Consider the following 15,853-nt stretch of genomic DNA (forward strand, 5'->3'; position numbering starts at 1 on the left):
AGTTATCTGATGTTCGCAGTTAGCTGTCTACCCTTGACAAAGCCAGTCTGGTCATCTGCGACCACCTCTGGTACGCAGTTCTCCAGTTTATTAGCCAGGACTTTCACGAGTAGCTTTGAGTCTACATTGAGCAGCGAAATGGGTCTATATGATCTGCATTCGGTCGGGTCTTTGTCTTTTTCAGGTATCAGAGTTATCGTAGCCTGTGTTAGCATTGGAGGCAGGGTATCCCTCACTAGTGAATCTGCAAACATTTCCCGTAGGTGTGGGGCCAGGGTTGGTGCATAAGTTTTGTAGAAGTCTTCCAGGAACCCAACTGTTCCTGGCGCCTTGCTCACCTGCATGGAGTTGATGCAGTCTCCCAGTCCTACCGGTGCTTCCAGCTGTCCCTCCCGACTAAGTTGCACAGCATTTGGGCCATATAGCCCGTCGGGTCCCTGTTCTTGATCCCCTCTGGCAGGCCCACAATTGAATGTTCTGGTGTTGGGACCTATTCTCCTGGTCCTCAAAGTTCCACTTCCAAGCTCCCCAGGGTCACCACCAACCTTTTGATTTTGGCCTCCAAGATGACAATCCTGTCGCTCTGGTCTGTCGACACCTTCTCAAACTCCTGGATCTTTTTTCCCTGCACCTCCACCTTCTTCCCCAGTCCATCAATCGCCGTTTGCATGGCGACCAACACCTCTGTAACGGACACCTTGACTTCCACCTTTGCGCCTCTCTCATCGTGGCCAGTTCCTTCATAAGGAATGCCTTCCAACCATCTCCCGAGGAGGAGGAGACTGACGCTAGTGTCATCGGTCTCCCCCTCTCCGTGGTGGCCGGGATCCCCTCGCCTCGTGGGCTCGCTGGCTCGCTCGCCTGTTGCTCGTGTCCTTTTCTTCTGCTCTTGCTGTCCCTTCACTTTTGCTGGCATGCTGGCCCTGTTCCTTCGCTTTCCCAATTGAGGGTGTGATGCTGTCGAGTTTGCAGGCTAAATTCACCCAAAAGTGCCTATTTGGCTATGTTCTGGAGCAGAGCCACCTGATGTGCGTCTGCTCAGCACATCACCATCACTGGAAGTCCTGGATAAACAATCCTGATGTAAACATAATTCTGGCTTGGGTGAGAAGTCAAGAGTCAAAAGTTAAGGAAGGAATCAAACTTTGATCCAAGCACTTGAAATGTTCAAACAGAAAAATTCAAAAACTGGACAGTAGGAAATCCAGTTCTTCCCCTCTGTTCCAGCCACGCAAGTGTTTTGCTGCAACATAGTAAACAATCTAATGCCCAGAAAACAAGTTGACAAAGCTGTTGACTGAGGACAGAATTTTATTGGAAGACTACTGGATGTCAGCTTGGCTCAGTTGATTGGATTCTCACAAATAAAAATAGTAGACGTTCAAGCTGCATTCCTGATAGGAGTATCGTTTAGACAGCAAAGGAGTGTTGCAATATCAAAGGTGCTATTCAGGATTATGTTCAGGCTTCCAGTATCTTTGAAAACCACAAAGTAAACTAACTAGTCATTCCGCTTTGTGAGGTTGGTGGATCTTGCATGCGATAAGACCAGAAATGCTCACATTACAACAATAAAAATGTTTGGATCGTTTGAGAGACGCGTTAAGGTTTTGTATTAATTCAGGTCTTTTTTGGACTGGTTCACAGAATCACAGAGTACAGAACGAGGCCATCTGCTGGCTCCCAAACAGATCTGCCAATTATTTCCACAACCAACCTCATGCTAACCCACGCCAACATCCTGCTCTTTGCTCGAAGCCCTGCAAATGTTGCTTAAGTATTTATAAAATTTTCTTTTGAACGTGCTTCCACCACCTATTCCCGGTAGCAGTGGTTAGCACTGTTGCTTCACAGCGCCAGGGTCCCAGGTTCGATTCCCGGCTTGGGTCACTGTCTGTGCGGAGTCTGCACATCCTCCCCGTGTGTGCGTGGGTTTCCTTCGGGTGCTCCGGTTTCCTCCCACAAGTCCCGAAAGATGTACTGTTAGGTAATTTGGACATTCTGAATTCTCCATCCGTGTACCCGAACAGGCGGCGGAATGTGGCGACGAGGAGCTTTTCACAGTAACTTCATTGCAGTGTTAATGTAAGCCTACTTGTGACAATAAAGATTATTAAGTGTAGAAAATAAATGAACACAAATCACACAATTTAATCTGGACAATAGGGTAGAATCATGTGATGAAGGGTGGTTGGCGCAGTATCAATAACATCGGATGAATATTATTAATTGTTGCTCCAGGGCTATTTCATGTATTTTTGAACTTAAGTCAAAGGTATTAAATTCTGCTGTCCTTGCCTGGTCTGACCATGTGAGACTCGAGACCTATAACAATGTGTTTGACTCTTAACTGCCCTCTAAAATGGCTCAGCAAGGCACTCAGTTGTACTCAAGGTAGCCGCTCACCACCATCTTCGCAGAGGCTAAATGCATATGCATAATATATGTTGGCCTTGCTGCAATGCCCATATCTGGGCAGCACTGTAGCACAGTGGTTAGCACAGTTGCTTCACAGCTCCAGGGTCCCAGGTTCAATTCCCGGTTTGGGTCACTGTCTGTGCGGAGTCTGCACGTTCTCCATGTGTCTGCGTGGGTTTCTTCCGGGTGCTCCGGTTTCCTCCCAGTCCAAAGATGTGCAGGTTAGGTGGATTGGCTATGCTAAATTGCCCCTAGGTTAGGTGGGGTTGCGGGCTTAAGTCGGGTGCTCTTTCCAAGAGCTGGTGCAGAGTCGATGGGCAGAATGGCCTCCTTCTGCACTGTAAATTCTAAAATTTCTATGACCCCATGAATGAACAAAAATACAAATTTTCACCATGCACACTTGTTCATTTCTCGTGGTCTACATGCCATCTATCGCTCCTCCAATTTTCAAATATTGGAACCCTGACGCTTAGTTAATGCAATTAAAAGGTTACAGACATTTTGAGCAGGATTCTTATCATCAACAGGAAAGTTTAGAAAAATATTTTGCAACACACACATTTCAGCTCTTACCATATCCCGCCATTGAAGCACCATGACGACCATCTACGGAATTCTGATTTTCCTCTGCTAGAGCTCGGACGTATCTTTTACTTAGTTCCAAAATCTGTTCATGCAGTTCAGCACTGTTTTGGTGCCTTGGATGCTGGTATGTATATCGAAGTAGTACCAACCCCCAAATAAACCCAAAAATCAGCAGCAAAGCACTTAGCTTCTGAGATGCATTTCTTCTGAACAGGCTTCCAAACATGTTTGTCCAACCACCGACTCTTTTTGCGGACAAATCAGTCACATTATGAACAACTTAATCTTTTGAATACTTTGTGCGACAGCATTCAGGCAGCTTATCTCTTTAAATCCTCTTTATCTGACGTTCACCTTCCGTCCTGTAAAAGTTAGGGAGAAATGTATTCTTAGGATGGAAGCGAGTCAAGTTAGACAACTGACAATTGATCACCAAAAACATCCATAAATACTTTACGTTGATCATTAGCCAATCAGAAAGAGAAAATTAGAAAAATGGCCAATAAAATGATACAAAACAAAGTTGAAAATATGATAATTGTTACGATCCCAGCTGATGGTATAAATGGACGGGATGATACCAGAATGGAATCCTGGCTCAAATGACCGTAACTTTTAATTTTTTAAATAAATCGTGGAGGAATAGAGTCACAAGACCCTTAATTAGTTTGAGTAAGAAAAAAAACACTGAACATGATAAATTGGATTATGATACAATGCACCCTCACTCCCACCTTAGCTTAACAATTACAAAGATTTTAGGATTAACATGGATTGCAACGTACCTCTTACTACAATAGTATCACTAATACAAAGCCCTTTTAAAGTACACAAGATGATTGTGGTCAATACATGCAATCTGCTCTGAGCCCAAGTTAGTGTCTGTGGATTTTTCCTCAGAATTCCCCCAGATAATGATTGCGAGTGTTTCCAAACTCCACTCCCCAAAACACACTTTAGAATCTTCTCATAATAATGCTTCCCCTCAGCAGTTTGCATTCTGAAATCCAGACCAAGCTTTCCAAATTACTTTTAAACAAAGTTTTCATTCTAATTTTATCAAATCCAGTCCAGGATTTTACACCACCATGGATCTGTGTGTCTATTCAGAACCCTGGATATGCATTATCCCTTCTGAGTTCCCAAATAACAGAAATTCAGGCTGTGCTTTTTGGCAAAGTTTCGTTGAACTTTATTGTCAGCTTTAGTGTCCACTGGTAAACTTTGGTTACTGAAGTAGGAAATGGTTCAAAAGGGCACTTGGCACAGAGGATGGCTGCCTGACACACAAGATGGAGACACAGAGAATAAAGCAGACATAACTGATGCCTGGAGTCCAGCGGGGTGCCAGTAGGACAGATAGGAACAGATCCAGGACAAAGGAAGCCAGACAGGAAGATTAAGAAATACATAAATGTGGGACACCACTTGAATAAAGCTGACTTCAGCCAAGGTGTACACAATGATATGCTAATACGAATGTCTTGGGCCATTTCCTAAAACAAAGGGACAATTGATACTACTTTCCTGCCGCTGCCTGTAACCTGTTAAACCTCTTTGACTGTGGCCATGTGTAAATGGCAAAATGCTTACAAATAACAATGTACAATCTATAAAATGTTTAAAGATAACAAGGTGATAATTGTTTTGTATCTGGGCTCATTGTGAACCCGAAGTGGCTGTTTAAAGATAACAAGGTGATAATTGTTTTGTATCTGGGCTCATTGTGAACCCGAAGTGGCTGTTTAAAGATAACAAGGTGATAATTGTTTTGTATCTGGGCTCATTGTGAACCCAAAGTATAAAATTAATGACTGCCATTCAAACCAAGAGAAAGGCTGGCTACTGTACCGCGGGGTACATACGCTTTCTCCCGAAGCTTCATGTAACAATAAAACTGCATTTATATGATCACAGCAAGTCTGACTCTTGAAGTGGTTGATTTTTCCCACAACATTACAATACAAACTTAGGTCAGATTGATTGTCTTTCGTGAATACAATGGTGGAGTTTAAAATACAAATCGTGATAATTTACAGCTGTGATTGGCTTTGACTAATTTATAATTCACTCAATTCGACCAAGCTGTCTGTCTGTCAGTTTAAGAGATAAATGTTTTGGTGCAATTTTCCATACCCTGGCTTGCCAATTATGCCTCTAACATTATTTAGATTAGCACAATTTTCGAAAAGTCATTATGATCCTGACTGACTGTTACCATGGAAACGGAACTGTCCAGGCTTGGGAAGGCAGCTGCATACAATGGAGTCTTTTGTCACTGGCCTTGGATTCTCTGGCAAGTCTCGAGCAACTTGCAAAATGTGAAAATTTAGAGTCTTATCTGATTAGGTCCCAGCCAGTCGGCTTTCTTCACTCTCATGGTTAATATGATTTAGTCAATTACTGTTAATGATTTTTCAATTAAACCTTTTATCTATCTCATCAACAACTAACCAGAAAAGCTGATTTCTATCACACCCAATTGGTCTTAACTGCTTTTACCCAAACTCCGAGATCCAGCTACCAATTTCTATAGTTATTTCAACTCGCGTTCCATAGGCTGTAGTAAAATTTCACAAACCTGAAAATCACTTCAGATTTCTTTCTTGCACCTCAACTTGCTTTTCAGCTCTGCCTTTACTGAACAGTGCTCTGTTCTAGTACCTGCAACCTCATACTTCTTGGATACTTCATTTCTCTAGTTTTCTTAACTAACTGCTCTTCAGATCTCTGCACTAGTTTTCTTAACCATTAGTTCATTGTATGGCTTTTCTTCTCGCAAAGCTAAGAGAGATGTTTGCTCTCTCACCTTCTAAAGCAACTGCTTCTCGCAGAGCTGTACTATCTGCCTTTTCTCTCATAACCTATGTTCAACTGCAATCAAATTAGCTGAACTAAAAGGTTCTCTACCTTACAAGCCCGCAGTTGCTAAGCAATACGCACATGCTTATACCTTTTATTTATTCTTGACGCCATAGCCCTCTCTAAGCACATTAAGTTGGAACTTTAACCAACCTCCACACATACAAACACCGTTGTCCAGAATGAATCAAACTATAGCTTTTACCCCTCCAGGCACAGAAACATTAAATTAAACCCACTTAATACTATACCTAATTTCTAATGTTTACCAATTTAATACAAATTCCTCAAAACTACCTTTGTTTTCCGAACACGGTCTAAAGATTGTAATAAGTAGGAAACAAGGCTACTTCACAAGGTACAGCATTCCTTTTATAAACAAGTCAAGTTTCCAAAAACAATCTGACTAACTAAAGACATACATAATAAGGTAAAGTATCATGTCATATTATATAAAAACTAAAACTTCATTAAACTCCAGGTATTTTAAAAGGTTAGCTAAATAGCACAAGACACAATGATTATTTAGTTTGTATTTAATTGGATTAATAATTAAAAAACCATTTCCTTTCAAAGTTGAAATTGTCTAAGGGACAAAAACCAATAGTTGAGTTGTGGCTTTTTGGAACAGAGGGAATTATGCAACGGTGGCCATATTAAGGTTTCCATTTTTGATAGGCATTAATGACCTGTGGTTAGGTGTACGTGACATTATTTCAAAGTTTGCCGGTAGTTTGAAACTCAAATGTAGTAAAATTGTGAGAACAGTAACAAACTTCAGAAATGCGGTCTGGTTGGTGAACATAATAGGAGACGGTCACACTGCCCTTGGAGTTTGCTTCAACATTCAGTAAACTATCTCTGCATAAATTCAACCTTTCTGCTCTATTACCATAATGTTGATTACCTTCATGTCTAAAAGTCCATCATCTCAGTCCTGATTATACACATTGTCTGAGCATCCATCATCCTCTGTGGTTGAGAATTCCAAAGAATCACTACCCTCCGAGTAAAGAAATTTATCCTAATCTGGGGAGAATTGTTGAAAAATACATAGAAGTTGCTTTGGGTGGAGCTTAGTTTTGGAGCATAGTGTGTCCAACCACAAGTCGCCAATTGGCTTAAATCGACTGTGTACTTACTGTGAACACTGGAGTATAAATTAGATTTTACAACTTGTGTTACCCGTACAAATCGGTAAATATCTGTAAAGGTACAGTTTGGTGAAGAAATATTACAATAAAGTTCATCCTTTCTTGTTTAATAAGCGTTTTATTATTTTGTTAAAAGTTTATTAGCTGATCCTGCAACTCTGTTCAGAAGCCACCCTCCACATTTCTAAAAAACAAAAAGTTGGGATCCATCAAGCTGGGTTCCACCCTTGGATCAGAATTATTCAGTAGTGTCAGATGGGATCATAGCATTTGCAATAAAGGCTAACACACCATTTGTTTTCCCAATTGCTTTCTGTGTCTCTCGTTTTTAAAAAAATATTCTGAATTTTCAATTTTCTTACCAAAGTGGATATTTTTACACTTTCCTAAATCATACTCCATCGCCCATTTTCATAGCCAATCATTCAACTGGTCTATATTCCTCTGCAGTTCTTGGCATGCTCTTCACAGCTTACTCACTCACCTAGCTATGTATCCACAGTTAACCTGGATACAGTAAACGTGGACCCCTCATCTAAGTCTCATCTATAGACTGCCATCACCTGAGATTCCAGCACTGTCCTTGCGGCACTTCACTAGTTTTACGCTGCCATTTAGAAAATGACTGGTTTATTCTTACAATGTTTTTTGTCTATAACCTCATGAGACCTAATCTTGTGTAAAAGCTTCTTGTGTGGCATTTTATCAAATGTCTTTTTGAAAATCCAAATACACAGCCACAGGTTTTTGTTCCATACCTACCGTTCTATTAACGCTCTCAAAAAACTGCTTTTACAAATACGATTTCCCTTCCAAAAACCAAAAACTTGTCGAATCATCCGTGAATATACGAGTGTTAGGGGAAAAAAAGGTAGTTTTAAGGGTAAACATTAGAAATAAGGTATAGTTTTAAATGAGTTTAATTTAATGCTTCGGTACATGGAATGGGTGAAAGCTATAGTTAGATTCATGTTGGACAAAGGTGTTTGGATGTGTGGGGGTTGGTTCAGTTCCTATTGTGCTTGTATTGTGCTTATGGAGGGGGGTTGCAGCGTAAAGAGTAAATAGAGGCTGGCGGAAATAACAGTTGTTGCTTAGCAACTGGTCAAATTGCTAAGTTGCTTAGCAATTTAAAGTAGAAAGGCTTTTTGTTCCTGGTTGTGCAGCTGAGAAGGACACTGGGGAGTGAACATCTCTCCACTCTGCCAAGAGATGCTGGACAGGACAAAGGAGCTGCAAAGAGACACACTTCCCAAAGGATAACTAAGGAATTGAGACAGAAAGAATGTTTTAAGAATGAAGTTAAGAGAATAGGAACCAAGGTATTGTTTAGGAGAACTGAGGAGAGAAGCCAACAAAATGTTGAGTTAAAGAGACAGCTGCAGTAACCAGAGCTAAAGTGGGAAAACAGACATAAGAGGTAAATCAAAAGTTTGATGCCGTTTTAATAGAGTCTGGAAATTGACAGTTAAAGCAATTGTGAACAATTTAGACAGCTGTCAAGACAAAGAAATCCTGAAGGGGGAGTTGCAAAACCGAGATACTAGATTAATTGCTGAAAGTGGAGCAGAAGTCTTGTTTGAAAAAGTCAGTTGGAAAGCCTGGACTGGATTTAAGAACCACTGATGGAAAGCATTGTTCTGACAGACTATTTTAAAGCATATTTTTGGGGAGTAGAGTTTAGAAACTCTCACGTGACAATCATCTGGGAGCTTCGGGGGAGAAACCTGGATACACTTGGGTTCAGAGTGGAGAGTGTATTTGACCACAGCCATCTTGTCTGTTTAAAGGGACATTTGTGCTACTGAGGTCATTCTAACTTAAGATATACTTTGTAGCCTGGGTTAATCATAAAATCTGTGTGGATTTGATTATCAAAAGGGGGAGTAAAGGAGCATTATATCTTCACCCAATTTTTCATGTTTAACAATTTTTTTCTCTTGTTAAGGCTTGTTAGCGGTCTGTGACTTTGTTCCTCCACGTTTAAAAAAAAAAGTAAAAGTCGCAGCCTTTTGAGCCAGTGTTCCGGTAGGAATTATCCGATCCAGTTATAACATCAACTGGGGTCATAACACTCAATAAGAGCAGGAGGCCATTCAGCCGCTTAGGCCTGCTCCACCATTCAATCAGTTTGTGTTTCAAATTCTACATTCCCAATTACCTCCAATAATCTTTGGTTCCCTTGCCCAACAAGAATTGGTCTAACCCCGCTTTAAAAATATATTAAATGACCCTGCCTCCACCGTCTTCTGATGCAGCAAGTTCCAAAGTCGAAACACTCTCAAAAGAAAAATAATCTCCTCATTTCTGTCGTAAAACATATTAAGTATTTATCCAATTCCCCATTGAGAGCTAATCTTCAAACACCACCCCCTCGTCTGGACTCACCCACAAGAGGAAACATCCATTACACATCCACCTCGACAAGACCGTTCAGGATCTTACATACTTAAAATCAAGTCATCCCTCACTCTTCTAAACTCCAATGGAAATAAGCCTCATAAGATAACCTGCTTATTCCAGTAAACCTCCTCTGAACTGCCTTTAACGCATTTACATCCTTCCTTAAATAAGGAGACAAAAATTGCACACAGTATTTATAGAATTATACAGGCCTCATCAGCACCCTGTACAAGTGAAGCATAACATCCTTACTTTTACGTTGATCATATATTGATTGTGGTTTTCCAAGTGCCCTGTTATTTGCTTTTGAAAATATTTCTATTAGGATTTTAATAAATTTATTCAAAATATACAAATCAAAACAACAAAGGATCAACACCCTCAACAAACCCTAACTGACCAAAAACAAAAAAACAACCCTTCCCCCAATAACAGCGACATGATCCTTAAAATGCAATATAATGTTTTAAAATTTGTTCATGAGATATGGCCATCGCTGGCTGGGCCAGCATTTATTGCCTGTCCTTGAGGGCTGTGGATTTGGAGTCACATGTAGGCCAGAGTAAGTAAGGATGACAGATTTCCTTCCCCGAAAGGGCATTAGCGAACCAGATGTGTTTCTATGTTAATCATAGAACATGCAGTGCAGAAGGAGGCCATTCAGCCCATCGAGTCTGCACCGACCCACTTAAGCCCTCACTTCCACCCTATCCCCATAACCCAATAACCCCACTTAACCTTTTTGGACACGAAGAGCAATTTAGCATGGCCAATCCACCTAACCTGCACCTCTTTGGACTATGGGAGGAAACCGGAGCACCTGGAGGAAACCCACGCAGACACGGGGAGAACGTGCAGACTCCACACAGACAGTGACCCAGCGGGGAATGGAACCTGGGACCCTGGCGCTGTGAAGCCACAGTGCTATCCACTTGTGCTACCGTGCTGCCCTACCATTGACAATGGTTTATTGGTCACTTTTAGACTTTTAATTCCAGATTCTTATTGAATTCAAATTTCACCATCTGCCATTGCGCGATTCGAATCCAGGTCCCCAGAGCATGACTAGAGGTCTCTGGATTACAAGTCCAGCGACAATACCACTACACCACTGCCTCTCCGAGAATGCCGTGGGCGGGATTTACCGGCAGTTCACGCTGGCGGGAAATTCCGGTCCCACACCGGCGCATGGGTCAGTCCCCACTGGCGGGCCGCCTCCTCCACCGAAAAACAGGCAGCAGGGTGGTTGGGAAATGTCACCCAATATAAACGGACGCCATCTCTAACAGAACCCATCAATCGTTCCCCTCACTGTGAAGTGACCTGCTCAAGATGCAAGAACTCCATTAAATCATCCAGCTAAGCTGCGGCACTGGGCAGTGCCACAAGTGTCCAACTCAGCAATGAAAGCCAAAGCATCCATCATCGCCCCCGCCCTCCAGCGTAGTCGTCACCAGTGCCTCCAGGCACAACCCCAACTCCATCCGTACTCAGACAACGTCCAGTCCCCAAACCAACCCAATACCTTCTTCGCATTGGCCGCCCAATAGAGGAACAACAGGTTCAGCTGTGCCAGCACCCCCACCTGCCTCGCACTCTGCAAAATCCCCCTATGCAGCAGAGGGTCCTGCTCTGCCCATATGAACTCCATTATGAGCCACTCCAAATCCGAAAGAGGGCTTTAGGCAGAAAGACCAGAAGGCACTGAAACAAGAACACGAATCTTGGCAAGATGTTCATCTTAAATCGCCTGCACCTGGCCCAGCAGACACAGTGGAAGGCTGCCACACCTTTGCATTTCTGCCCTCACCCTACTCACCAAACTAGTAAAGTTCAGCTTGCGAAGCCACGCCCAGTCTTGCGCCACTTGAACCCCCAAAGAGTGAAAGCTAGCCCCAGCATACCGAAAGGGCAGCCGACTTACCTCAGCTCCATCCCTCATGGGGCCAACCGCAAAAAACTCACTTCCCAATATTTAACTTATACCCCGAAAACAAATTGAACGTTTCCAATATCCCCATAATATCACCCATCCATGGGAACTTCCGGTGATGGCGGGCGGGAGGCCGCACAATGGAGGGCTCCCGTTTGGGAATGTCATTTTCGGGGCTTCAAGCCCAGTATCAGGGTCCACGGAGGCAGCAAAAGCAGGGAGAAGGCACAGAGGCGGAGGAGTGAAGAAAAATGTTGAGGGTGAGCAAAAGAACGTCCGTAAGGAAAACAGCTGAAGGTCCGTCGGGAAGTGGAAATGTCACCGCGGGGTCACCAAGGAAAATGGAGGCTGGAGCACCAGGGGCAGCCGCATTGCTTACGTCTGAAGAAATAACTACGCTGATGGCTGCGGAATTCGAAAGGCAGTTTACAAAATACATGGAGACAATGAGGAAGGAGATGAGGGAGGTTTTGAGTGTGCTGGTGGAGGAGGCGATTTCCCCGGTGACGAAGGCGGTGGCGAGCGCAGTGGCGGAGGTGCGAGAGCAAGGGGAGGCGCTGAAGGAAGTGGAGGAGACGTTATTACAGCACGGTGATCAACTTGCCTCAATGGGGAAGGAGATGCGGAAGGTGATGGACATTAACAAGGATCTACGAGGAAAAATGGAAGACCTGGAAAACAGATCCAGGAGACAGAATTTGAGGATTGTGGGGCTGCCTGAAGGAGTTGAAGGACCGAAGCCGACTGAGTATTTTGCCGCGATGCTGGCGAAACTATTGGGGGAGGGGGAGGATCCCTCCCGATATGAACTGGATCGGTCTCATCAATCGTGGAGGCCTGTACCAAAGGCGAGTGAGCCGCCAAGTGTAGTGACTCTGTGCTTCCATAGGTACAGTGTGAAAGAGAAGGTCCTGAGCTGGGCCAAGCAGAAGCGAGTGGTGCAGTGGGCTGGAGCTGGTATCCGTGTATACCAGGACTTTACGGTGGAGCAGGCGAGGAGGTGGGCTGCCTTCAACCAGGTGAAGAGGGCACTGTACACTGCAAGGTGCAGTGCGGCATTGTATATCCAGCGAAGCGGAGGGTGACTTACAAGCTCAGGGACTTTTATTTTGGAACGGCGGAAGCAGCGGAGGAGTTTGTGAAGGCAGAAGGACTGTGGCAGAACTGAGAAATTGAGAAATGGCCATGTGCCGATGTAACCTCATGACTATTTTCTTCTTTTTTGTTTCACTGCGTGCGGGTGTATGGGCTAAAGGAGCCAATGTTGTATATATTTGGACAAGGGAAGAGATGGGACTTTCACTCGAAATGAGGGCTCTTTGGGGTGTGTGGATATGCGGGGTTTGTGTGCTAAAAGGGGATTTCTGTGCTTTCCTAGGGGTGGGAAGGGACCCGGGTGGGGGCCTCCATGCTGGCCGGTTTAAGCCGGCCAGTGAACGGGAGTGAGGTGGGGGGAGGGGCTGTGGCCATCGGAGCCTGGCAGAACAGGGTCCGAGTGGTCTAGCCGGGGTGGAAAGTTGGGGTGAAGGAACCGAGGTTGGGAGGGGGAGTTTTACAAGAGGCAGTGGACGGGAGGAGTTGGAGATTGGGGGGGGGGGGGGGTTACAACTCTTGGGTATCATGTACGGTACTCTTTCAGAGTTTGGAGGGTGTTGAGCATGGGCGGGGGGGGGGGGGGGGGGAAAGAGTGGACTCTATAGGTCAATGGTGACCATGGGCGGTCCCGGACTCCTTTTTCTCCTTTGTTTTTTTGTTGCCACCGTGGGAGGGTTTGTTTTATTGGATCATATATTGACAGGTGGGCCGTTGTTTGGGGTGGTGGGAGGATGGGATCGTTGGTATTGTTAAGGGGATTGATTTTGTATTTGTTACCGTTTACTGTTTGTGGGTGGGGTGTAAATTTTGAAGGAAAATGTGAAAATGGAGAATAATAACTTTTTTTTTTTAAATAAAAAAAATATCAGCCATCCACCGTTGCCGGGTCCCTTACATACAACAAAAGATCAGTGTACATAGAGATACCCTGTAATCTACAACCTCCTCACAACACCTCTCCATTTGTCAGAGGCCCTCAAATCGATTGCCAATGGCTCAATCGTTAACGCAAATAACAACGGGGACAGAGGACAACCTTGCCGCGACCTCTATACAACCTCAAGGGCTCCAGATTTATGTTGTTAGTTCGCAAACTGGGCGACGGTGCCTCGTTCAACAACCACACCTACGACACAAACCCAAACTTCCCAGAACCATAAGCAAGTATCTCCATTCAACCCTATCAAAGACCTTCGCTGCATTTAGCAACACAATGATCTCTGGCTCTGACCCTCATTGCCATTGCAAGAACGACGTTGAGTAACCACTTTGCATAAGACGACAGCTTCCTGCCCTTTACAAAGCCCATCTGGTCGTCTCCCACAACCTCCAGGAGGCACGGCTCCAACCGTAATGCTAAACCTTAGCTAGAAGCTTTGCCTCCACATTAAGCAGAGAAATTGGCCAATATGACCCACACTCCTTATCCTTCTTTAGAAGGAGGGAGATAGAAGCCTGCCCAAGCGTCTCCCGAAGGGAACCTGGTGCCAGTGAATCATTATACATCCCTGGCATCAATGGGGCCAACTGATCCACACACTTCTTATAAAATTCTACCAGGAACCCATCTGACCCAGCCTTGCCAGACTCCATCTTCTCAAAACCCGTGTGCACCTCCTCCAACGGCGTCTCCAATTTTTCCCGTAACTCCTCAGCCACCCGAGGAAACTCTAACATCTCCTGCTCGTACTTTGGCGGCTCTATAAAGCCCCTCATAGAAAGTTCAAAACAACCATTAATCTTCTCTGGGGCAGACACCAATCTCCCCTCCCCGGGCTCCCGCACCTGCACAATATCCCTAGCTGCTGCTTGCCGCCTTAGCTGATGAGTAAATCATAGAATCATTGAAATTTACAGTGCAGAAGGAGGCCATTTGGCCCATCGAGTCTGCACTGGCCCTTGGACTGTGGGAGGAAACCGGAGCACACGGGAACAAAACAAAATCTCCTTACCCCCTGGGTTCACAAACCGCCAGTGATCCACCCCTCCTGCTTCATCCATGAATGCCGCCAAGATGTTCGACATCCCCACAACGATTTTGGCATGGAGCGGTCCAACTTTAGATCTAAAACACAGTTAAAATCCACCCCCTACAATCTGCTAGCGTGTGTCCAGCTCTGGAATGGAGCCAGCAGCCGCTCCAGGAACTTAACATGGTCCCAATTTGGGGCATGCACGTTCACTAACACCACTGCCTTCCGCTCCAGTGTGCCTGTAACCATCACATAGCGACCCCTCTGGTCCGCCACCAACATCTCGGCCTGAAACCGAAACCTCTTCCTAACCAATATTGCCACCCTTTTGACGTACTCTCTCACACCCCGAATGAAAAACCTGGCTCGCCTCCTAGCATTTCAACACCCCCCACCCACACCCAAACCAGGCCCACAGGCTGCCTGGTGCCTCAGTCCCTGCCCCCCCATCCCCCAAACAAACAACTAGGCCTATTGTAACCCACCTAAATAGGCTCAACAGACCGCATCCTCTCTCTCCACTCCAGTCCCGTTCGCTAGCCTCCCCTCATCGCTGGTATAGTGGCCCCCAGCCAAGGTCAACAACCACGCCATCCCTTCTGGACCAAACCCCACCATAACTGACAAGGCTCTTTCCCCTCCAAGCTACAAAGGACCTGCCCCGTATCTTTATTAAGCACCCCCCCTCTCCAAACAAAGCCAAAAACACATAACCAGAAAGACACAAAGGCAGAAGTACAGAACACTAGCATTCCCCTTTCATACCCAGAGTCCCAAACTGTCCTTCTCACAGTGGCCTCAACTTCCTTTCTCTGATAAGGCCTCCACCTGCTCAGGCCTATCAAAGAAGTGATCCTTCAAGTAAACGGTGAACCGCAACCTTGCCGGGTACACCACCCCAAATCACACGCCCTCGCTTTAGAAAACAGCTTTTGCCATGTTGAAGGGCACCTGCCTCTTCATCAACTCAGTCCCAATGTCCTGGTATATCCGCACCGTGTGCCCATCCCAATTGATATTCCGAATCTTCTTCCCCCACTCCAAGACCCGCTACTTCAGTTGGTAATTATGGAAATGAATAATCACAGCTCGGGAGGTACATTCGGCCATGGCTTTTGCCTGAGCTCCCGGTGAGCTCTATCTAATTTTGGAGGAGGAACACCTCATCCCCATCCATCAACTGAGAAAACATCTCCGCAAAGTACTGAGTCGGCTTCAAGCCCTCCAGTCCCCGGCAGCTCCCCCAACCTGAGGTTTAACCGCCTTGACCCGTTCTCCAGATCCTTCCTCGCCAGCCTCAGGCCTTTGTCGCTATCTGCACCATTGCAATTTCAGCATCCAATGAGGCAAGCCGATCTTTGTACTGTGACAGGACTTCCTCCACACCCTTCAAAGTCTCACCCTGCGCTTTAACCTCATTCGAGGTC

General features: G+C 45.0%; 1 protein-coding gene across 4 annotated transcripts in view; it reads right to left on the reverse strand.

Moving 5' to 3' along the window:
- LOC140425216 (alpha-1,6-mannosylglycoprotein 6-beta-N-acetylglucosaminyltransferase A-like) overlaps positions 1-15,853 on the reverse strand; it is a 181,099-nt gene that overhangs the window by 134,706 nt on the left and 30,540 nt on the right. For 3 of the 4 annotated variants that reach the window (XM_072509259.1, XM_072509260.1, XM_072509261.1), the window contains exon 2: positions 2,995-3,368. In XM_072509259.1, coding sequence (XP_072365360.1) covers positions 2,995-3,232 — 238 coding nt within the window. In that variant the 5' untranslated portion in view covers positions 3,233-3,368. Of the gene's footprint in view, positions 1-2,980; positions 3,369-15,853 lie in introns of those variants that run through there. The other variant, XM_072509262.1, reaches the window with a different exon arrangement.

Source organism: Scyliorhinus torazame, chromosome 6 (assembly GCF_047496885.1).
Source record: "Scyliorhinus torazame isolate Kashiwa2021f chromosome 6, sScyTor2.1, whole genome shotgun sequence".
In the NCBI taxonomy this organism is placed as follows: domain Eukaryota; kingdom Metazoa; phylum Chordata; class Chondrichthyes; order Carcharhiniformes; family Scyliorhinidae; genus Scyliorhinus; species Scyliorhinus torazame.